The sequence below is a fragment of the Brachyistius frenatus genome, unplaced genomic scaffold (assembly GCF_029030835.1).
Source record: "Brachyistius frenatus isolate BFR_SWC_R1_liver_20210118 unplaced genomic scaffold, ASM2903083v1 Contig_35, whole genome shotgun sequence".
Taxonomy (NCBI): Eukaryota; Metazoa; Chordata; class Actinopteri; family Embiotocidae; genus Brachyistius; species Brachyistius frenatus.
The window spans coordinates 1612892-1636957 of NW_027210634.1; the positions used below are offsets into that span (position 1 = coordinate 1612892).

The 24066-nt window shown below is 42.9% G+C and overlaps 2 protein-coding genes across 2 annotated transcripts in view; both read left to right on the top strand.

The window, feature by feature from the left end:
* Positions 1-862: 862 nt before the first annotated feature.
* On the top strand, positions 863-6270 carry dck (deoxycytidine kinase). Its single transcript, XM_069700881.1, has 7 exons — positions 863-1018; positions 1294-1409; positions 3444-3637; positions 3932-4079; positions 4248-4363; positions 4703-4802; positions 5972-6270. Exons 1-7 carry the CDS (start codon positions 916-918, stop codon positions 5996-5998), a joined length of 804 nt encoding a protein of 267 aa, XP_069556982.1. The 5' UTR covers positions 863-915; the 3' UTR covers positions 5999-6270.
* Positions 6271-7046: 776 nt separating this feature from the next.
* LOC138622237 (electrogenic sodium bicarbonate cotransporter 1-like) overlaps positions 7047-24066 on the top strand; it is a 33307-nt gene continuing 16287 nt past the window's right edge. The window contains exons 1-10 of the mRNA XM_069700882.1: positions 7047-7353; positions 11820-11893; positions 12682-12858; positions 19058-19190; positions 21211-21371; positions 21542-21736; positions 21975-22073; positions 22640-22716; positions 23516-23673; positions 23938-24025. Coding sequence (XP_069556983.1) covers positions 7334-7353; positions 11820-11893; positions 12682-12858; positions 19058-19190; positions 21211-21371; positions 21542-21736; positions 21975-22073; positions 22640-22716; positions 23516-23673; positions 23938-24025 — 1182 coding nt within the window. The 5' untranslated portion in view covers positions 7047-7333. The remainder of the gene's footprint in view (positions 7354-11819; positions 11894-12681; positions 12859-19057; positions 19191-21210; positions 21372-21541; positions 21737-21974; positions 22074-22639; positions 22717-23515; positions 23674-23937; positions 24026-24066) is intronic.

A 24066-nucleotide genomic window follows, 5' to 3' on the forward strand; every position in this document is an offset into this window, starting at 1 on the left:
GTGAGACATGCTGCAGCTATCATATATTATTGAAGAGCATCTAAAAATAGTTCCACTTTAGCCAACTGCATCATTTGTGATTACATGTGGCTGAATCAATAATTATGATGTACTGAAGTGGCAATATGCGGTGCTTGTACTTTACTCGTGAGTATTTCCATTTGACGCTATATTTATACTTTCACTCCACTACATTTCAGAGGGGGGGGATATCATCCTTTCTACTCCACTACGATTATATATCTAAACTTGTCACATGGTTTCATATTAATGTGTCCAACTGATCCAATATCTCTGTAAAAAAAAAAAAAAAAAAGATCTTTCCTCTCCCAGGAACCATCTGACAACCCTGCGGATTTATCTGCCATCCCTGGATATAAAACTGAATATAAAATAGTTGAAACGCGCTCCACCTGCAGCAGTTACACACCGGCTCTTCAGTATTATCATTCTGATGATGTCTTTATAATAATATATCAGTCAGGGGGACCAAACCAGTACTTTAACAACATTTTGCTGCAAATACTTATTGAAGCAGGACTTTTATTTTTCCATTGCTATATTGACAGTTACTCAAGTAACGAATCTGAATTCTTCTTCCATCACGGGTTTGTGTTTACATGTCGATGACTGCCAGTACTTTTCCTCTTGATACTTTGAAAACATGTTTTTTTTGTTTTGTTTTTGGTAAAGAGTTTTTACGCCCCGACACGTGCGGACCTGCAGCTGCTTCCGGGGGCGGAGACGCAGCTGTGCAAGCCGCCTCCTTTCTTTCTCTTCCTCTTCCTGACGTTGGTTTACCGCCGAATTTGAAACAACAAGGAAGAGTTTCCTTTATCTCCCGCAGCAGCTGCAGCTCCCGCGTTACCTGCTTGCACTTTAAAAAGAAAAAGAGACGTACCTTATCCTCTGAAGATGTCGCTCACTCCGAAGAGACCCTGCCTCGAACCCGTGAACGACTCCATGAACGACTCCATGGAGAAGAGGATCAAGCGGATTTCCATCGAGGGAAACATCGGTGAGTGCAACTCGATGTGGGGAAAAAAAAAAAGAGCGACATTTCATAATTTAAAGACACACAAAAAAAGCAGCTCGAAACCCTCCATCTGCTGAAGTTACACGGCAGGTGGACGCGGGTGATTTACTCCTAAATCGATCCATTTTTGCCGCTAATTTCCAGCCCAATACGATCTGTAGAGGATAGTATGTAAATGTAACTGCACGTTTTAAATAAAATAAAAAAAATACGAGATGACAGAACTTGTCATTTCTTCCTCCTTTGTGTGCGTCCAGCGGCGGGCAAGTCTACCTTTGTGCGCCTTTTGGAGCAGGAGAGCGCGGAGTGGGAGGTGGTACCGGAACCGATCGCCAGGTGGTGCAATGTCCAAACAAAAGGCAGCGACTTTGAGGTAGTTTTTGTGTGTTTTTTCTGAAATTGTTTTTACTGGGGGGGGGGAAATGAAAAAACAACAACAAAAAAAAAGGTACTTCAGTAGTTCAACTTTTCTGACAACACCATATTAGAATAATGGAGATATAGTTTTTATTTCCAGTAGCTGGAGTGGGAATATTTACGCTATGGATATAAAATATGGATGTTAAATGTGGACATATGAGTAAATATGATGAAACTGAACAGGATTTATGATTCCTGATTTTCTGTTATACCGTATTCTGATCAGAATCTTTGAGGTAGTAATACAGTGGGGGGGGGGGGGTTAATGCAAAGTAATGCAAACACCTCATGCAGAGAGTTGTGAAGTTGCTTTACATTAGCCAAAATACAATCTTGGTTGTTTTTGTTGTTGTTGTTTTTTTGTTTTTTTTTTTTTTTACCAATTTGAGGCTAAGTTTCAAGACTGCAGTATAAAAAGGAGAATGGATTGTCTTTATGATCCTTCGGAGGGGGACATGACCACCGCTCAAAGCCACTGGTTGAGCATGCAGACGGGAAGGGGATAACTGGGAGAGTCTTCATCTGTATTTAGTGTGCAGCTGCCATCTGTCCACATATCTTCGCTGGTTCGCTGTTAGACGACCACGCGCGCGCACACACACGCAAAGATGCAGGGGAACAGATGGTCCCGCCGGACAGATGAACATGTCATCATCAGGACATCTCGAACCTCCCACACGACTGCCGGCCTGCAGCCTCACCCTCAGTGTCATTTTTCTGTGGTTCTGCATGCCAGCGTAGGTCTGCCAGTGAGCTGCATATTCAGGTGGTTGTGCGTTATAATAATTCTAATGATTTCTGAAGCATCGTCTGCCCCCGTGACAGCCAGGAAAACTTAAATAAATGATTTAATCTGAGGAAAAAAATCTGATTTTATTGGAAGAATTGGCTCTATATTAAGGCTGAGTGGTTGTTTTCACAGCGTTCATTATTTTATTAAAGGAATATGTCCGTGCAAGACACAGAAATTCAAGTTTTCCTGAACTCATTCAGCTCAGTTTGACCCCGTTTGAAGATTATTTATTTGAATAATGATAAGCTATAAATAAAGTCATCCCATCTGTGATAATACAGAGGCTTTATCAGCATGTGGTTCAAGATTCCTCTTAACAAGCCTCCTGTTACAGTAGTTTGGTCAGGCGCCCTCTGCTGGTCACTGGACAAAGTGTTTTATTGAACCCTGTGGAGGTGAAGAATGAATTGAATAATTTGTCCTGCTATAAGGAACCCAGATAAATTGGACTGAAGGGGTTTTGGAAAAAGTTATTTCAGCTTTTGGTCTTGGATCTTATTGTAAGCAAAAGATATATAATACAATACAAGTCGTAGTTAAACCTATACAGAACAACGAGGTGTCCATTGGGGTTAAAAAAAAATAAAAAATTTTAGTTCCCTTTTAAAAAAAACAAAAAACACACCTTAAAAAGTCTCAAATTAAAAAGCTCTTCTTTGAAGTTTCTAGACATGAGTTTTCTTTTGTTTATCATAGCTCTTAAAGAAGTAAGACGGGTTAGACAGTGGATTATGAATGTAGGAGTTGTGGTAAAACACAATATTAAAGCCACACTAGCTCATAGACTGAGCAAGAAGAGTCAGTTTGAGCAAAAATGTCAATTAATCAAATTTGGTGAACAGTGGAAAAAACAAATACGTCGGCAAGAAATAACAGCCGAACAACAACTTGACATGTCTGATATGATTTGTACAGTGTTAGAAAAAGTGAAGCTTTGTATAGAAATATCAAGCAGCCACTATAAACAGTTATAAAATACCATGTTTACAAGTACATTATTTATAGGTCATTTACTGAAGAGTGAACTTTGACGTGTTACAACTTAAAACATGAATCTAAACTGCTGTGTTTGTTCACATAACTCACTTGAACTTTATGTATTCGTTGAGCCTGTTTACACGGCTGTATAATATTTTCATATTTACTCGTCTCAGCGGAAAGTGTGGAGATTGAACTTTGTCTCGACCGTCCCAGGAGCTGACCACGTCCCAGAGGAGCGGCGGGAACGTCCTGCAGATGATGTACGAGAAGCCCGAGAGGTGGGCCTACACCTTCCAGAGCTACGCCTGCATCAGCCGCGTGCGGGCCCAGATCCGATCGGCCAATGGGAAGCTCCGAGAGGCCGCGAACCCGGTGCAGTTCTTCGAGCGGTCCATCTACAGCGACAGGTACCGGCGACGAAACGGAAAGACGTCCGAATCTGAAGAAAAGAATAAAATGTTTGGTGAATTTGTACGTTTACAACCGTCGACTGCGAAAGACATTAAGATATTTAAAAAAAAAAAAAAATCTAAAAAAAATCACATTAAACTTGCTCGTAAAGGGTAAACATCCACGGTGAGCATAGTTAGAGAAAACGGTTTTAAAACTGTAAATAAATACTTCAAAAGTTTGTAGCGATTTTATTATTTATGTCATTTATCGAACAAAAAAAAAGTCTTGTTTTCTTCTCTGGTCTTTAGGTACATTTTTGCAGCCAACCTGTACGAGAGTGAATGTCTGAATGAGACGGAGTGGTCGGTGTACCAGGACTGGCACGGCTGGCTGCACAACCAGTTTGGCAAGCACATCGAGCTGGATGGCATCATCTACCTGAGAGCCACTCCGGAGGTACTGTCCCTGTCGCGTCCCTCCTCCCTCCCCGTCGCCTGTCGCTTCCCTCCCACGCTGTTATTCAACAACATCTCAATGGAGGGATTTTTGTTATGTCAAACAATTTTAAGAGAATTTTAATTTCCATCTTCTTCTTTTTTTTTTTTTTTTTTTTGCCCTTCACAGAGATGTTTAGAGCGACTGCACCTGCGAGGCCGAGAGGAAGAGCAGGACATCCCGCTGGAGTACTTGCAGAAGCTCCACTTCAAGCACGAGAGCTGGCTGCAGCACAAGACCATGACGTAAGCAAAAGAAAACAGATGTGTTTGTGTTACAGAGGCGGAGGGTCTGCAGACTTTTATTGAGTTACCCGACTGCTGATGGGCTTCAGAGAAAAGATCCCATTCACGCAACAACCTGCAGGCCAACTGAGACTTGGAGCAGTTTGATGCGCGTGATCTTTCACCCACCGCATTAATGTCTTTAGGAGATGGATCGGGTCAGAGATGTTTCTTCGGCCCAACCGTGTGCACAACATTTCCCCAACAAAGTTGAATGCCTTCATGTCTTTTTAAAGAAATATTCCGTTTCCGGCGTATGAATCGTTGAACATCACTAACTTCGCGCACCCCCTCCCGCAGCATGGAGTTCGAGTATCTCGACGACGTGCCGGTCCTGACCATCGACGTGAACGAAGACTTTAAAGGAAGCGATATGAAGAGAGCCGACATGATCGAGAAGGTGAGCGACGGGTTATAAATACCGAGATTTAAAATGGTGAAATCGTGCTTTCGTATTTCCATTCGGGACTTTTAAGCTGCAATTCAACAGGAGTCCGAAAATCCTGTCGACCTTCTGCGTAAAAACTTAAATCTATAAATCCCAGTTCGTTTCAGTATATGATGACACCCCACCTGCGTTAACCTAAATTCACAGGAGTGTTTCCAATTCAGGGTACTTTATACTTCTTAAGTTTTCAGAGGAATTTGTACTTTTTTTTTTTTTTTTTATGTTTGACAGCAGTCGTTTTGAGGTTATTGCATTAATACTTTATATAAAAATGAAGTAATATAAATATGATGTACTGTAAAAACAGTGGTTAAAATTGGCTCCAAATCAGCTGTAAAATTGAAATGCTGTTTACATGTTAAAGCATCAGTAAAACCTAGTTAACATTGTATAGAATACAACATCAATATATAATGTATTTAGAATGACAATTTAATGTTAAATGATTCTAATGGGCTTTTTATTAAGATAAATGGAGTATAGAAGTGTAAAAATAAGTTTAACAGACAAATCGTTTGTTTCGAGAAATACTTTGAAGACGCAGTTTGACAAAATGCTGCATAACAATCAACAAACGTGACTTAAATTTCACAAAATTCTACAAACCAGTTTCAGGTGTTTTTTTTGTAATTTTAATCTTTTTGAGAAACCTGATGCTACCTGATGAAAATGGGGATTTTTACATTGAAGGATACTTCTGATATATTAAATGCATTTTGCTGATAATCCTACGACTAAAAATGCTTATCTTTTTTTACAAAACGCTATCATTACTTTTATTCGTGTAAAGACTCGTTGAGGACGTTTCCATGGTTACCACTGGCAGAAATATCCAATCTCATCTGTTGCAGCTGATGTTTTTTTTTTTTTTTGCACAAACTGACTTTCGAACCTTTTCAAAGAAGCAAGTTAAAAATCGAGCTCCGTGCTCCGCACTGAGTTTGATCTTTCTAAAGCTGAGACACGCATTCACACCCCGGCGTTTCACATATGCAAAATCCGGCCCGGAGAGCTGCTTACGTAGCAGTTTTAATGTTGATGGTAAACACGGGTGGCACCGAGGTGCTCGTTCTGTGTTTTGATTCACCGCTAACTGCTCGTCTGCTGAACTTCATTTTCAGGTGAAAGAGTTCTTGAGCACGTTGTGACCGGAGAATTACAAAAAGGAGGAAGATTGGATGGAGTATTATTGTTGTTAAAAACCATGACAGTGAAGTATTGTTTTGTTTTTGTTTTTTATAAAAAAAAATTAAAATAAGCGCTGTTTAAAAAAAAAAAAAAAGAAAAAAAACGGTTTTGCTGCCTTGTATTATATGTTGTGTATTTATCAATGGTAATGTATATGAGAATGAACCGTATGTCCGCGTGTTAACAAAGACAATAAACTCGAAATACTTCCAAATAATTTTTAGGGTTTTGATGTTTTACTGCCTCAAATTATTGAATTTTTTTTTTTTTGGATTGTTTTCTACAAATCAATGCCCTACTTTTTTGTTGTTGTCTTTCCAACTCTTCCAGAAGATGTCGCTAGTCCCCACAGCGGCAGTCCGATCAGCTATTTTTGACTGCTGAGCTGCATTTACCTGGTAGTTCCAATAGGATTTGGGTAAAATCCAAACCTGAAATATCTGCTTTCATGTGCACTTTTAATGCCTCATAATCACACGGATGAAAATACTTGACAGGGTGAAATCTGAAGACTTTATGGTGCACTGAAGGGATAAATTGTCATGTATAAAATCAACACTTATTGTAGTTAAAAGTTACTATTTAATACTTTGTTTTGTGTGAGAAATACCCCCCCCCAAAAAAAATAAATTATAAAAAAAAAAAAAAATCCAAAATATATGTTCATCTACAAGAACTACAGACGCAAAAATACTTGTAAAAATGACAATATAAGTTGAATTTGTTTTATATTAAATTAACATAATACCAAATTTGGAAAAGTGCTTTTTATATGATATGGTAAGTTTCTGGTGTCATTGTATTTTCAGAGTGAAGGATAGAGAGGTCACTTGCGAAGTTGGAATTGTTTGTTGCGCCACCCAGCAGCAACTTTCTGCCCCCCCCCCCCCCCACCCCACCCCTCCGGTGGCGTCACTCAGGAGGAGGGATGGCACTTTAAATATGGAAAAAGACACGCTGCGCTCAGAGTCCTCTCCACACGCTTCCAGCGAGACGCAAAACGAGCCTCCTCTCCCAAGATGTCACCGCGGCACCACCTGAAGAAGTCCTGCTAAGATTATGGGGATTGCGTGTTCCGCGTTCGGTTTCGTTTGCAGAGTCGAATAAATTTTATCCCGGCGAGATAGCAGAAGCGTCTCGACTTCTCTCCTTACTTCGTATCCACTTGAACAGCGCGACATCTTTTAGAGTAGAGGTGCGGATTTTTTTTCCCCAAGACGCCACGCACAGCTGGGACGAAAGACGGCTTCGGGACAGCAGACTGATCACCTTTTAAGAGGGGAAAGTTTGTCACCATGAGCTCCGAGAAGAATAAGTAAGTTCACGGTCACTCCTTTTTTTTTTTTTTTTTTTTTTTTTCCTTTTGTCAAACTACAAACTGGTCGTGTTGGGGAAAAAAAAAAAAAAAAAACGTTTACCTTGTGGCCTGCGATCCGCGGGTTGAGGCTCTATTTCTTGGCCAGGTGAAACCAGGTTCATGTCAGTCACGAACTAATATGAAATCGGTCACATTCCAAGTAACATGTCATTATGTGGCTTTTTGTGCGTAAACTCGGCTTTTTCGGTGGCTGCTCCGGGTTGACTTCGGCCACTGTTGTTAAACCACATGTATTGTGTTTATTGGGCTACTAAATCACGTCAGGATACATTTTCATTCATTCGTGTGTCACTGGCAGGATAAGCCAGGGTTGCCGCACCGCTGCGGCTATGAACGGACGCTAATCTATTTTCCAAGAACCTGCCACTTCCAATTAGAGAGAGAGAGAGAGAGAGACGGGGAGAGCGCAGGCCGACCCAATAGAGATACAGTCTCCAGTGCATCTGCAGGAATCACGCTGTGTGCGTGTGCGCCTCACGGGCCATGTGGTGAGGCGGCATCCCCCCCCCCCAAAAAAAAAAAAAATCCACATCCAGCGTGAGCCGGAGTGTGCGTCCTCGTTGCGCAATGACGCGGATGCCGGAACCGCAATAAAGCTGACTTTTATGGTTACTATCAAACACGGAAACTAATTTCTGAGTTGTCATGCACTTTTTTTTTTTTTTTTTTTATCAGCACATGGAAATAATTTTCAGTTTGGTAATTCCACTCTGCAGGAAGTTCACGTTAGTTACAAGTTATAGATGTTTGGGTTTATATTTTCAGCCAGATCCCACTGGAATGGGTGGGATTGATACTTTCTCTTAGGGAGTGAGACCAGCAGTTTCACCAGAAGTGACCTCAGCTGCGTGGGTGCGCTGCCCTCCCTTGGCAGCAGAAAACTGTAAATACCCAAGCTGATTCCTCATTCTTCTGTCTTTTGTATTGATTGTGACATCTGCTTTGCAACAAGGAAATGTTTCTCTTTTTTTTCTTTTTGTTCCATTCATTTTCCTTGCATGACTCCTTACTCTGGTTTTGTAAACTGGAGTCTGAAATGATCTTTTGTGTGCACCGCTGAGTGATGTCAATTAAACAGCTGTCAGACCAGTCTGATTTGATGAAATTCCAAAAGTCATTGCCGAGCCGACAGGCAGTGAGTACATCGATTATTGCATAAAGAGAGTGTCAGAAGACTAAAGATGTTTTAAGGCCACTTTTCAAACCCTCGGGTTTCCCGGAGGATCAGTTTCTCAGTGTAAAAATCCCATGAAGGCTCATAAATCATCAGAGAACGGCTTGTTGTTCTCACCGCACTGGAGGGCACCCACCTGGTAAAAACCTGGCCGGTGGGATTGGGTGCGTCACTCTCTGTAAAAAGATGGGGATGATCCCTGATCCCGAACCGGTTTAGCCCCAGGTTTAGCTCGGCCTCACGAGGTCACCAGGAGCCCAGGCGACGTGAAAAGTTCACCAAGTGCGAGACGGATGCAGCTGCTTGTTCTGACATCCACTCGGCTGCAGATTATTTTTTCTTTTTTTCTTTTTCAAATTAATGAGGCAGAGGATGCCATGGCAGGAAATGAAAAAGAAGATCAAGAAGATTTCCTGCATTTACAGCGACGTGAATGAAGAGACACGGGATCTTATCTGGCCTGCGATTTCAGACGCACGCTATGCGCTTGATTTTGTTATTGTTGTTTGTTTTGCTTTCAGCTACCCGATTTCAACTCCAGGAAACCATTTGGACATCGCCAAAGAGCAGATTTAACGTTCCTTATCATCTCTGTAGCTGCTTTTCTATTCCGACGCACCGGTCGTATTCTTTCATTTAGCCCCTCCTCCCCCGTTTTGAAACGGGAATGCCGAACTCTTGTGTGCGTCCCCTGCATGTCTGTGTACCTCATCGTCAGGGTCTCCCTGTCTGCGGCCCCGGCGTGGACTGATTAAACATGGATCCGTGGACGGCAGTAAACCTGAAACATGAGCTCGCTCCGCTCCCCTGTGTGGCCGACAGCTTTCTGAAGGCCCTCTCGGTGTGTTACATGACCTGCCTCCATGCACACACAAACACGCACAGCATCACCAGCGCTCCGGTGTACCTGCTGCAGATGTAACTGCGACAAGACTGAGCGGTGTTCCTGGAAAGATCCTGAAGCACATCTCCCATATTTCATTCAATTTGATTTATATAGCGCCAAATCACAACACAGGTTATTTCAAGGCACTTAAACACAGTGAAGTCCCTCTGACAACTTGACAACGTTATACAGAAGAACTCAACAGTTCTACAATTCCCACGTAAGCCGCGAGGGGGGGGGGGAACAACTCCGCTTTGAGGGAGAAAAATTTCCCTTTTAACTGGAGGAAACCTCCGAAAGAGGGAAGGGGGGGGGGAAACCTCCCTTTTAACAGGAAGAAACCTCCGACAGAACCGGGCTCAGAGGCCCACCCGCCTCGACTGGTTGGGGTGAGGGTGGTTATGGACAATAATTTTCCGAGAATGAATTAAAAAAAAAAAAAGGCCCCACTAATTTGTTTTCGTAGGTTTCTGTGTGTCTCTTCTGATCCCTGGCTTCAGTAGTGCAAGATCTTCACAAAAGAAAACGGTGTGACAATCAAGCAAGCTCTTTTGAAGCTGGTTGTGTACGCTCCGTCCTGGAGGGGAAGATACAGCACAAACAGATCGCGGAAAGAGAAAAGCTGAACGACAGCGCTGACCCTGCCTACGTGGTGCCGTGTGGGAACTCTGCTTCTCTTGTAGAATAATGGGCAACAAGACACTCGGAGGCTCATCGCGTTTATTAGCAGCGCCTTGCAAACTTGGCGTCAAACCCGGCCGCTTCTCTTCACCGCTCGTTCGCTCAGCTATCAGTGTAATATTTTATAACTACCGCTCTCAAGGTCCAGTTATCGTATCCACTGGGGAGATTCAGACGAGCTCGCAGCGCAATCAGAGGAACAAGTTGTATCCTTCCTGACTTTGTTTGTTTACAGATTTTTTTTTTTTTTTTTTTGGTACACTGCTCCCATCCCCTCATCTCTTGAGCCGCGTTATCCGCAATCGGTGGCAAACTCTTCGTGTGTTTATTGATATGCGTCCTAAATCAAATATTTATTTGTGGAACAAAACTATTCTGATTAGATAAAAAAAAAAAATTGGTCAGGGAGGGCGGGATGGGTCGTCGCGTTACTTGCCGGAGGTCCAGGTTGGAATGCTAGTTTGATAGCATTAGCATCGTTATCACTTTCAGTACATACAGGTCGGGTGTGTTTAATAAAATACTGATACTCTGGTCTAATTATCAGCAGTTGGAGGTCAAGGTTTGTCCACTGACAGCTTAATTTGAGGCTTTTATTGCACTTTTTTTCTTTTTATATAGTCTCATAAAGAATGTAGGCAAGTTGTCATTAACTCAAGTCATGTTTGGTGGGGCGGTCAGCCCTGCCAAGACTAGTAATTTGAAAGTGCATTTGTAGCCCAGTGAAATAGGTACAGGCTTAAATCTACTTTAACAGTAGATTTGAATGGTAGCCTCATTTCTTTGGACAGTTTATTTATTTTTATTTATTTTTAGGCCTAAAACCAGCTTTCAGAGCCTGGATTAGTCCACACTTTGCAGGACTGGGGGAGTCTCATTCCTCCCAACCTTTTTAAGGAAGATTTGGGCTGAATGATCAAAAGAAACTCTCGATCATGAAGCTGAAGAAGAAGTGTCTAAAATCTTCGGTGTGCGCTGCGTGTTCTGTTACGACTGTCATTTGAGAAAGGAAAAAAAAAACCCGGCTTTTTATGCAGGTCTATCTTACTCTGATCAAAGTTTTTCATGCACTCCCTCTTTTTAAAACATGAAGGTGACATTTTGGTCGTATGTGGGTGGTTCCTCAGGATCAGAAATTTTGATGCCCTTGAAAGGCAAGATGAAGTAATAAACCACATTTTAAATCATTCTACTTTCTTTTTTTTAAATTTTATTTTTTTTAATTTTTTTTACAAAATGTCACATTCAGGTCTGAGTGTGATGATGGAAGTCAAAAATAGACCCATCTTGATATTATTCAACTTTAAAAAGGGAGTCAGTCCTGTTTTTATTTTTCTATTGTTGTCCATGAAGTTGGTAAACAGGAATCATTATCAGGATTGGGTTTTATTGTGACGAATTTGGCTCTATTTGGCATAAACGTTGGATCATTAGAATAAAACACTGCATTGGTTTGGCAGCCTGAGTTTGAATCGAGCAGAAGATTTAGTTGTGTCATTTGTTAATTTGAAGTATATTTTAGTGCTTCAGTGCTCTGCGGATGATGTTTGTGGGAAATGGCAAACAAACGGACTTCAAGTAGGACCCACAATTGTTGCAAGCACACAACACACTGTCCTATTCAGTATTCCTTATTTAATACTTTCGTCTTTTGCCTTGCAGAATGGAGGATGAGGCCGTCTTGGACAGAGGAGCGGCCTTTGTCAAACACATCTGCGATGAAGAGGAAGTGGAAGGTGAGATTACTGATTAATTTGGAGCTACTACTTTACAGACAGACACATCGTGAGCTTTAACGTGTCCCATCGGCTGGCGTTTCTGTACAGGAAAAGTGTTTCTTCTATCCATTGCTGGCTGTCAACTAAAACCCACAAATTTATTTTGGAGACACCCACATGAATTTTTCTGAGCCGTTAGCATATTTCACAAACCGCCACTTAAGCTTGCACACAAAGGGAAACCACGTCAGCACTCGGTGAATTATGTCAATCTGTATTTGTGTGTATGCAGCGGCTGAAAGATCCTTTTTGCGTGTCTCCACGGGGAGTCAGGTGGAAGTTCGTTGTTTTGCGTCCGCCTCAGGTGCACTTTGGTTTTTCTAGACTGACCACCGAGAAGGGTGAAAAGATATCTTTTAAAAGACATGTTTATGGGTGAATGAAGAAATGTGTTTTTCTCTCACCCTCTCTTTCTGTCTAACGACTTCCTGGAGACACATAGTCATCATTTCCTCTATGAGCTCAGGAAGTAGTTGTCATTCATTTAATTTGTCTTCCTGAGGCAGCAAACAACAACCACAAATTACCAACTTAACAGTTTCAACTCCAGCACAAACCTACAAAAGTGTGTTAAAGCAGCCTTAAGATAAAGCAAACATTTCATCCATCACACGACCCCGTCCTCCTCTTGTGTGGAAGATTACCAGCGTTCAGGATTAATGTGATTTTCCGTTTTTTTTTTTTTTAAGCTGTGAATGTAACATCTGATCAATACATTTCCTCCCTGTTGTGTCGTGCCGCAACAGGTCACCACACCGTGTACATCGGCGTGCACGTTCCCAAGAGCTACCAGCGGAGGCGACGCCACAAACGCAAGTCCAGCCACAAAGAGAAGCGGGAGCGGCCCGAGCAGAGCGCCGAGGGGTGCAAGTTGGACGGGGAGAACGTGGACGAGTCCACCGCCAACATCCTCAAACCGCTCAGTGAGTCTCTGCCGAAAAACAACAGAAACTGAGAGATTTGGTGACGATATCTTGGGACATTTCACGAGTGGCTAAATCAGCCTTGAGCTTGTTCGTAAAGTCCAGCAGCTCTCTTACAAATCACAGCCCACGACAGGATATCAGTGCTTCTGTAGTTGAGGAGGAGGAGGAGGAGCCGGTTGGGTTGGGGTTGGGGTGGCTGCCAAGAAAGCGAAACAAAAAAAAGTCCTCCAAGCAGAAACCTACACTTAACAGAATTAATGGAGCAAAGAGAACGGGAACATGCCGAGTACTAATCCGAAAATGACACTGGATTGGCTTAAAGTGTGTAAAGTAACCACAGATAGGGGTATTATCTGTCAGTTTGACGATTAACGCAGCACTCAGGGGGGTACGGATTTGTTGAGGAAGGATTCTCAGACGCTAACAAGCAGGGAGGAAGAGGTGGGAAACACAGAAATTAAGATTTTACACAGGATAGATGAAGTGGTGTAAAACGATCGCCGAGCTGAGAAGAGCAATGAAAGAACATTTAACCCCGTAGAACCCAAAATTGCCACCCCTTCTTCTCGGCGCCGTGGGTCTTCGTCATAGAGACATGCAACACATATCCTATGAAACCGCACAAATCGAGCTTTCCAATAATGTCTGCTTCGCCTGTGTGACGAAGCGTCCCAGAGATAATCAACTTTAAAGTTGCATCAAAATGAAATCGTCGTCACACTCTGCATGAAGCGCTGCGTCCATCTCCGCACCCGCTACTTTTGATTGAATATTTTCCGAAGTCACGATTCCTTCATAACCTGCTGCATATCAAAATAAACAGCAGAACTCACCCTTTGTGGTGATGCTGTTTTGAAGTCACAGCTGACCTCTGCATTGTCTCCAACACAAGGCTGACATTACATCCCACGTTTTATGAAAAAAAAAAAAAAAAAAAACAATAACAAAAACAACATATTTGTAGGCCTAAACTACAGCTGAGTTTTATATTACAGGGTGAGTGTGAGCAACTGGTTTGGCCACCCGGAGTCATTCATGACATTTATTTTCCAATCAAGCACTAAGCTCATATTATTTCAAGTTGCTGAGTCATCGAGTGTCCCACAAACATGGTTCAGATATTGCCAGATTCAAGACAATCTCCTCTACATGACTATACAAAGCAATCTCTACTGACAATATTCAATGGTGAGGCTACATGTAAAAACATAACAATTTCATGAGACTATTTTTTTTTAATTTCCTTGATATAAAGGCTAATATAAAAAAAAGTTCTATGTATTATCAATTTTATTGATGAAAGATTTGAATAGCCTAAACCGTCCTGAAAAAAAACAAGATACAGCATGAATGGTTAGCCACAAGATATGAGCTTAAAAGTGAAGGGAGTGAAATTACACTGAAAAAAAAAAGAGGAGTCAACGGGCTCAACGGGTTCAACGGGTTCAAGATCAAATGTGTGAAATTATCCGTCAGGTAATGGCATCCTGAGTGGCTATCATCTAACATCACAAAATAAACATTTGTGGTCGGAGATGCAAAATGCACATTAAGAGGCACATCAAGATTGTTGTGATCACAGGAATCTTACTCCCGCTGCAGGGAAAGCACACCAGATGTCTTTCCCGAGAAGCTTAGAAAAGGGGCATGCTAGAACCATTAATCCCCCGATTGTTTCCGAGAGCAACTCGAAGAGGCTCTGTAAGTGGAGATGCGTGTATATTGGACAACAAGAGAATTTTTTTTTCAACGTGGAAACACAGGTGGGAAAGAATTAAACCTACAGCCTTTTAGGGGGCACGTCATGATTTAGCATCTGTATACAGGAAAATAGGCAATAGAAAGTGTACGGAGGCTCCGCACAAACCTCGTGGGTGGGTACGTTTTCTTAAGATCCCCAAACATTAACTTTGGTATTTGCAAGATGTGCAATTATCATTTAGAGTGCTGGAATTCACCTTTTTTTTTTTTTTTTTTTTTTAAATGGTCCTGGTTGGAAACTGGCTTAATGGGAGGGTGGTGCTACTGGTGGAGGTAACAGTTAGAGAAGAACAGAAAAGAAGTTCGTCATGGCGTGTGTGGACAATGACAGCAGCACCACATACTGCAGGCTGCTGCAGGGATCCAGGCAAACTGGTATTTCAACTAATATGTGAAGTTCAGAGGCAGCCTGAGTGACTCTTCTAATGACATGAAGTGCTAAAGGGAAAAGAATAACGGCAACCTTTGCAAATGTAGAGTTAAAAAAAAAAAAGAAAAAAGAGTAGCTTTCCTTGGCCTGCAAGCGCACATGAGACTAAAAGGCACTTTTTCATGGTTGCACATCAGAGAATGGTGAATGCAGTGGGAGTACATTTTTTTGAGCAACACCCTTAGATAACATAAACCGGTGGAGCAGATACTCCGGGAAACTGCAAAAAATAGTTTGTGAGGCAAGACACCACAAATAAAAGCTCTTATTTTAAAAAAAAATACGACCTGAATTTGGGATAAGTCGTGGCAGGATAAGCCTGTGATTTGTCGCCGTCCTAAAACCACAATCAGTGGCCTGAGGTGACAGGCTCAGATGACTATTTCTGATCGTGAGGAAACTTAACTCGTGCCTGACAGAAGGGTTGATAAACCTTGCTGCATTACTAATTGCGTCATAATTGAAAGAATTAGGCGAAACTAGATGCCTCGGTGCATTGGAGATATTGGAATTTGCAATCACAAATTAGACACTCAGTATGGGAGAGAAAGTCTGCAGGAATTTACACCTGTTTTATCAGCTGTTTACAGCCTAACGCTACGACAAGGAACTCTATATAGTAGATTCCTTCGGCATTAGTCGGATAATGGCTTTGAAATGTTCACAATAAGACAGATTTAGTCAGGTTTTTAATATAGCGGAGCATAAAGGTGACAATAACTAATGAATGAAGTATATTTAGGTAAAAAAATAAGGAAGAGTTTCCTCCTCCAACACCTCGGGATTTGTATTCATGCCAGGGTCGCAGTAGGCTGTCGTTTCACAGACAGACAAGCGGTCGAGTAATCCGCTGTCCTCTGACGCTTTAATCCCCTGTTACACCTCATGCTCGGGCGTAAACCGGCCCGTGTGCTTCGTCATCCCCAGGTGCCATGAAATGACAAAGGCTCTGCTCACCATTAATCCACGTGTCATAGGGCCTCATCTGTATGCTGAAGGAGTCATGTAGAGTTTTGGTTACGTTGGCGCAGACTGTTGGTAAACAATGTAAAGGAGAATATTTTTTACGCAATCAGTTGCAAAACATTTTTTTTCCAACACTTGGACACCGTTTTACATAATAGATGGGAAAATTGATTTATTAAAAGTGACATCTGCATGCTGATATTAGGTCATAGTCTGAGCGCCACTTACCGGCAACAGGAAACGACATGTTTTAAATTCTATCATGCGTCTCCGAGCTGGTTGGTCACATCAACATCAAATCAGGTCAGAAGAGCCTTCAGACCTTGATGATGATATATTGAGAAGCCCGCGTGTTTTTTCGTCGCTACGGCGATGCGGCAAAGTTTGATGGTTCGCCGCGACGAGGGAAGTTGACGTTTTAAGATCAAGGGATGCCCGAAACCTCACGAAACGTGGCAACAGGCATCGGGCGTGGTAACCATCCGCGGCCACGCCCGCCCTCGACCCGCTGGCTCCCCGACGGGCGCAGGTGCCGGGGCCCGCATATCACCGCTTGCAATTTTTAATTGGGTTTAAGTATTTGCTGAAGAGCTTTACAACCATTCGACGATACATAAATCAATGAAAATTAGGAAAACGGATGCATTTGTATTGAAAATTGAAATATTTATTGAAATTGCCATGCAACATGGTCCCAAAGCACTTTACAATAACACACAGCAGGGAAACAACAAAAGACGCATTAAATACATCGATGTTAAGTCACGATTTAAACTCGCCGACTTTTATGTAAAAACCAAAAGTGTTGCTGGTTGTTCGTCCATTGACTTTCTATCAGACTTTAAATCAGCGGGTGGCAGGACAGAAGTGGAACCAAAATCAAACACACAGAAGCAGGTTTTAAACATTAAACGCTCCCTCTAACACACACAAACAGACAGAGACTCCTACGTTCTCATCCTACTGTATCTCTGCAGAGGATCTCAAGCTGTAAACAGTCGTGTGAGGTTGAATGAGAGGGCAGTCCCGACTGTCCGACCAGCCGCTGTTGGGATAAACATTCAGGCTGTAAACCACATGCAAAGATATTTCATGTTGGAGTTTTGCCCTTTTTTTTTTTTTATTGAAGCGGCTCGTGAGACATGTTGCCTCTTCCTGACATGCCTTACTTCCTTTTTTACCATCTGTGTTAAATCTTAAAGTCGCATGGAAAACTTAAAGGGTTTCGAGTTCCCTAAAAGCAGCAAAGCCGTGTCAAAATATCACAGCGGTGGGTCGGCCGTTTACATAAACATGTGGCGCAAGAATGACGGTGACAGGATTTTTGATATGTGGGTAGTGTGGCAGACGACCAAATAAAAGCCCCGACTCAAAACACACAGCCCGGTCGACAGTGCACACAACAGAGCCTCCACTTGTTGGATTTTCCGCTGTTTTGCCCTCCATCTAAATCCCCGTAATCCTGTTGATTCTGGCAAACCCTGTGGAGCTGTCCACTTCAGAGTTGTGTGCAACCACAACAAAGGCCTGGTTTTCATTCATAACACCGGTCGTGAGACCCGGGGAGGGCGAATGGCGGCAGGCGCGCCACGTGGCGTCAAGAAGTCTTGTGTTTTCCGTCGGTGCCGGCAGAAAGGTTCCCCGCGGCCGCGAGGGCCAAACTCTCTTTTTGTTTTTGTTTTGCGTGAACGCACCGACGCACAAGACGGGATCCCAAAGCCATTTTCACCGGCCTTGACCTTCAACGCTGCTGCCTTATATTAGCTTTGGAGAAACGGCACCGAGTGTACTATTTTAAAAACAACCGTCCTAAAGTAAGCTCAGTGTGCTGATTCAAGGATTAAAAGGTTACAGGCACCGTTACGTTGTCAAGGTATCAACCTGTGGGATCCCGACTGGTACTGTGACTCAAGAAAGCCTCGTAAATAGCCTCCAGTGTCTCGCTACTTAACCTCCGCTTCACAGTTGCACAACTTTCTTAGAAGCGTTAGCAGGAGTTACCCTTTACACACAGGATAATAAATCTGGGAACTCAGCTCGCTGATGTGTAGCTGTGATATTTTTTTTCTCGTCAAGGATCTGGACAAACTTGACATGAACGTGACCCCGTTCTCTGACTTACGCCTTTCTAAGGAGGAAGAAAAAGTTATCTGCGACGGAAAAGTTATTTCTCGTCAGGGTGTGTTGTCGAAGTACTTCCTTCCAGCTTGAAATACCGCTGCTCTTTTCATGGTCTGAATGTAATAGAGGAGCGGTTTTTACCTTCCTCGCAGATCATAAATGTCCAAAAACAAACACAAATGTAAAGATTTCTGCATCAGTGTTCGTCTAAAACTCACACTTCTGATTTGCGACTTCTTCAAACAGCCTGCAGTTTTATGATTCAGTGCAACGTCTAAACGTCTCTTGAATTCTGTTGTTGTTGTTTTTGGTGTTGATTGTAGCATTCTTGAAATTATAAGATTCATATTTTGAAGAGGAAAAGAGTCTTCTATGCACGCAACTACACAACCTCATCTTTTGAGCTCAATTTGGGAAATTAGCATGTGTTTAATAATGATGATGATGATAATAATAATAAACTTTATTTGTGGAGCACCTTTCATACAAGAAATGCAGCTAAAAGTGCAAGAAAATTACTTGCAGTGTTCCTCATAAAACAGATATAAAAGGAACATAAAAACATGTTAATATGTCATCTAAAAAATATAACAAAAGAAATAAAATACATGAGAACAGATCAAATTTAACAAAAGACATTAATAAAATGGAAAAGAATTCAAACATTAGATTTCGGTGAAAATTAAAGGTTTTGATTGATTCTGAGAGATGTGGGTCACAGCAATCAGGGAAAGTGTTGAACTGTATGTCAATTTTCTGCCGCTGCGACCTCTGACCTCGGCTTGATTAAGTAGCACCAGGATGTTTTTATCATTTTTAACAGTGACATGACCTTCATATAAAAATCAGATGCCATCTCAAGTAAAGAGATTTTTGTTGAGATTTGTTGGTCCCTGACTCGCCTCTTCCTCCCAGCAGTATCTCCGGCCGAGAGGATCCGGTTCATCCTGGGAGAGGAAGACGACGGCCCGCCGCCTCCTCAGCTCTTCACCGAGCTGGACGAGCTGCTGTCCGTCGACGGGCAGGAGATGGAGTGGAAGGAGACGGCCAGGTGAGCTGAAACGCCCTGCGAAGACTCGCACGAGTTCTCTCGGCCTCCGCGCCCTTTTTTTTTGTACTTAAAAAAAATATCCACTGGCAGTGAGTGTAGTTAGAAACTTCCTGCTTCACAATCCCGTAAGTGGAACACAATCCCTTTCTGACTTTGTGTCTACTAAAACAAGCTGTACCTTCAGTGAACTCCCAGTCTGCTCTTATCTGACTCCGATCTGTAGTACCTGTTCTGTGAGTGCAGGAAAAGGCACATAATGAGAACAAGACGTCATGTTACCAGAAGAGAGCTGATGAACTCAGGAACTTTTTGACTTAAGCGTGTGAACCTTTCAATGAAGTAAAAATAGTCTTTTACACAGTGTTGAAAGTCCACGTGTGACGTGGTTAACATTTCTGTGTTGACTCTGACAGAAAAAGTAGAAAATCAAACTGAGATAGTTTTAGCATTGGAGATGAAAAGGGTAACGTGTCCGCACTTACGTTAACCTTTTTATCCTAGCAGTCTGCAAAGCACTTTGAAATGTTTGACACACACACACACACACACACACACACACACACACACACACACACACACACACACACACACACACACACACACACACACACACACACTAATAACAACAGAGCTACCATGCGAGGTGCACACCTGCCAGCGGGAGCAAATTGGGGTTTCAATGTTTCACTTTGCCAAGTTTGTGGGCGGAGCCAGGGATTGAACTTTCACCCTTGTGAATAGTGGACAACCTGCTTCACCATTTGAGCCACAGCAGTGCCAGTGAAACAGTTTGATAGACGCACAGTAAAGATAGCAAACAGGGCAAAAACCCAGTAGCAATATTTTGACGGGTAAAAAAAAAAAAAGGAGACATTATCAATTGTTAGCACTTTAACTATTAAGGTTTTATGCCTTAATAAATGAATCCAATCCAACAATTGAAAATATTTCAAATTTTCCTGGAATGGCTTCAATAAAATCGATCTCTTCCGATTTTCCCAACAAAGTCACAGAAGCACCCCGAGGTTGTTTTAAGCCTTTTGTGGCTCCAGAAGAAGCATGAAGTCTGATGTTGTTATATAAAGTCTAGCGCATGTTATGGTTATAAATGTAAGTACAACTAAGCATTACAAAGAGGTATCAAAGTGACTAAACCTGTCTCCCGATCACATATCCTATTATTCGTTTTGCACCTTTTTATGGTGTGAAAAGAGTGTTCATTTTGCTGTAAATGGACATTTTCATGATAAGAAATTTGCAAACTATTGATAAGCGTAAGTCTTTGTCCTGTCTTTATTTTGTTTTTTTGGGAGGAGAAAGTCTAAGTTGCTTAAAAGCGAATATGAATGAGCTCCTTAAGGTAAAGTGCATCTCCGCGGCCGAGCTCGTCTCCCAGCAAGACGGCCGGTCACAGGCGTGTGGACCACAGCCAGAGGGGGTTACTCTATCCCTAGAGGAAACTCCATCCTCGGGGCCTCAGGAGAATGGCTCTTTTGTCACGGTGACATCTGAGGCATTATTATTAAAAAGATTCCTTGTCCTCAGTCTTACCTTCGAGGTAAAGCTTATCCGCGGAAATAACAAAGTCTTGTCTCTCCGACCGAGCCTCGTATGGTCTGACAGTCTTGGACGACTGTCGCCGTTCCAGTGTCTCGTGAAGTCTAATGGTTTATGTTTTTATGTCTCTGGTGTCCTGCATCCCCTATTCGTACCCTGAGAGCTGTGACCAATTCAAAACACCGTGAGGATGTTGTGTAAAGAAAAGAGAAACGATCTTGTCGCCGTTTGTTCGAAGTCTTTTGTTTTGTCATAAACTTATAAAGCCACTGTTCTGTGCTTTTATTTATGTTCGTGTTTTGACCTTTAACTTTCAGGAACCCGTGATTACACACACGCGCGCACGCACGCACGCACGCACGCACACACACACACACACACACACACACACACACACACACACAGTCCAGACTGGTAAATACATGTCTCCCGTCTCCTGTGTCTCGTATCCTCCTCCGTCCAGATGGATCAAGTTCGAGGAGAAGGTGGAGAAGGGCGGCGAGCGCTGGAGCAAGCCTCACGTGGCCACGTTGTCCTTACACAGCCTGATGGAACTCAAAATGTGCATCGAGAAGGGAACCATCATGCTTGACCTGGAGGCCACCACGCTGCCGCAGGTCGTCGGTAAGTGGGGTCGACCACGGACCAAGAACTCCAACATTGTCGTAGGTTCCTCAAATGTTTCTCAAAAGTCTCTCGAAGGTTTCTTGTAGGTTTCTTGAAGAAGGGTTTCTCGAAGGCTTCTCGAAGGGTTTCTCGAATGTTTCTCGATCTCCAATGTGTCCCTCTAACAGAAACGATCACCGACAACCAGATCGAGACGGGCCAGCTGAAGGCGGACCTGAAGGAGAAGGTCATGTACACGCTGCTACGGAAGCATCGTCACCAGACCAAGAAGTCCAACTTGCGCTCTCTCGCAGATATCGGCAAGAGTGTTTCCAGCGCGAGTCGACTCTTTTCTAGTCAGGAAAATGGTAATTCAACTTTTCGTTATCCTTCTCGCCTCCGACGACTTTACTCTCATCGTCTTGTGATTTCTTATTTCTTACATCCGTCCCAACACTAACTACTACACTGGACTTTTCTTCTTCTAATACAACCTTTCTTCTTTCCCAACTTTCTTTCCCTTTTTTTTTTTTTTACTTTCTTTCTCTCCCTGTTTCCCTTTTTGTCTTTTTTCCTCTTGGGGCTCTTTGCCGTCTCTGACTTCCTGCGTCTCGGGTGCAGCAGCGCGCACTCCCCTCGAGCACCCTGTGCCTTCTTTAAACCCGCAAGACCCAGAGGAACCATGTGAGGTCATGAGGAGCTCCAGCATGGGATACCTCTGTGAGTGAGGTCACAGCTCTCGCAAACTGAAAGCAGCAATTGTTGAGACGTAGCCCCGTGGGAAACTAGCGTGTGTGGAGATACAGAAACTGCAACTCTTATTTTGTCTGTTAAAAAGCTGCAGGTGTGTTTGTCCAGCACTACGACAAGCAGAAATTAGCGTGGAAACACAACTTGGTTAAATATTTATTGGGCAACAGACTTTGTAGACTCTGCTCCCTTGTCACGGTGGACGAGTAAATGGCCTACATCTGCAAACTGAGTTTACATTCTCACTCTTTTTGCCAGTAGTTTCCATGTTTCAGCTGACGTGTCCATGCAGTGAACCTAAGCGGGGTCATGTATCCCTACTCTCCTCTCCCTGGAGTGCCTGAATGAACGACCATCTGGCAGTAGTCCTAAAGCTTTAAGCCTTCCCACATTTCGCTTGGCCCTGATGTTTCTGCCTCTCTCCGTGTTCTCTCCTCGTACCTTTTTTTATTTGTTTTTCTTTCCTCCGATTCCTCTTTAGCCCAAAATAAAGCTCTGGGTCTCCCTGATCCTCACAGTGTCTCACCTCTCTGCAGGTAGCCCAACGACTACCCACCGAAACCTGACCTCCAACAGCCTGAGCGACTTCTCCGACAAACCAGAGAAGGATCAGGTAATGCGTTTGTGTGTCTTTTTTTTTTGCCCATATCATTGCATGACATTAAAAAGGCTTTTTGTGCCGGCATAAAAGATGATACTTCAGGTCTCCATTCACAAAGCGGCACTATGCAGAGTCACCTGCTCGGCCTGCGTGCACGCCGGAGCTTGTGAGCCTCACGCAGTGACAGAAAAACTTCGCGCCACAAAGACGGCTTTTGTTGCCTCCCAGCAGAGCGAAGCTCTTTATCGGTCATCCACTGTCCGTGTGCAGTTTTCTCTCGCCTGTCAGGACTCATGATGGAGCGGCTAACGCGTGGTGGTGGTGGTGCAAATAGGCTACACATTACAGCAGAAAAAAAGATCACAGGAAGCGGTTAAACTGTAACAAGACTGTTAAAGAAACTGTCGATTTATCAAAGTGGCCGGTCGTTTGTAGACACTAAGGTCTTAGTTAATCATCTCCCTGCGAGGGAGATGTGTGCATATTTTTCTTACTAAATCCAAATAAGCACGGTGCAGACTTTGGATATACACTCTCGTGAATTATTTGGGTCAGATGGCAGAAAGTCAAGCTGCTGTTCAGGACATAATTGTAGGAAAGGGCAGGCACTACCTGTTTCCACATGCTTATAGCGACAGTACAAATGCACCCACGTATTAATCACCACGTCTTAAATTAAATGTGACGACCCATATCGATTATATGGTACTTGATGGGGAAAGATTGTGTCATAAAATGTGTGTTTATTGTTACATTTGCTGCCTGATTTTGTTGTTTTTTCTCTCTGACTTGCTTCCCTCCCTCCTCCCAGCTGAAGAATAAGTTCATGAAGAAGTTGCCCCGCGATGCTGAGGCGTCCAACGTGCTGGTCGGGGAAGTCGATTTCCTGGAAACTCCCTTCGTGGCGTTTGTTCGTCTGCAGCAGGCCGTCATGCTGGGGGCTCTCACCGAGGTCCCCGTGCCCACGAGGTACACATCACATCATCGTCATTAGCATCATCAACAACTGTAAAACAACTCCCAACAAAAGCAGTCCAATTTAGAATAATACATAAAACGAATATATCTGCTAATTGCAGAATTTTTTTAAAATTATTATTACAATACGTTTGTATTTTATATGATATGAGAAAATCCCAATAGAAAAATAAAGAACAAAACCGTGTCAGCCAGGTTGAAGTTGAACCATCAGATTCGGACTTTATAACGTCTCATTTCCTTCTTCTTACTCAGATTTCTCTTCGTCCTGTTGGGCCCCAAAGGCAAAGCGAAGTCCTATCATGAGATTGGAAGAGCCATCGCCACCCTGATGTCAGATGAGGTACATTTTTTACTGTACAAGTTTCACTTTTGTCGGTATTC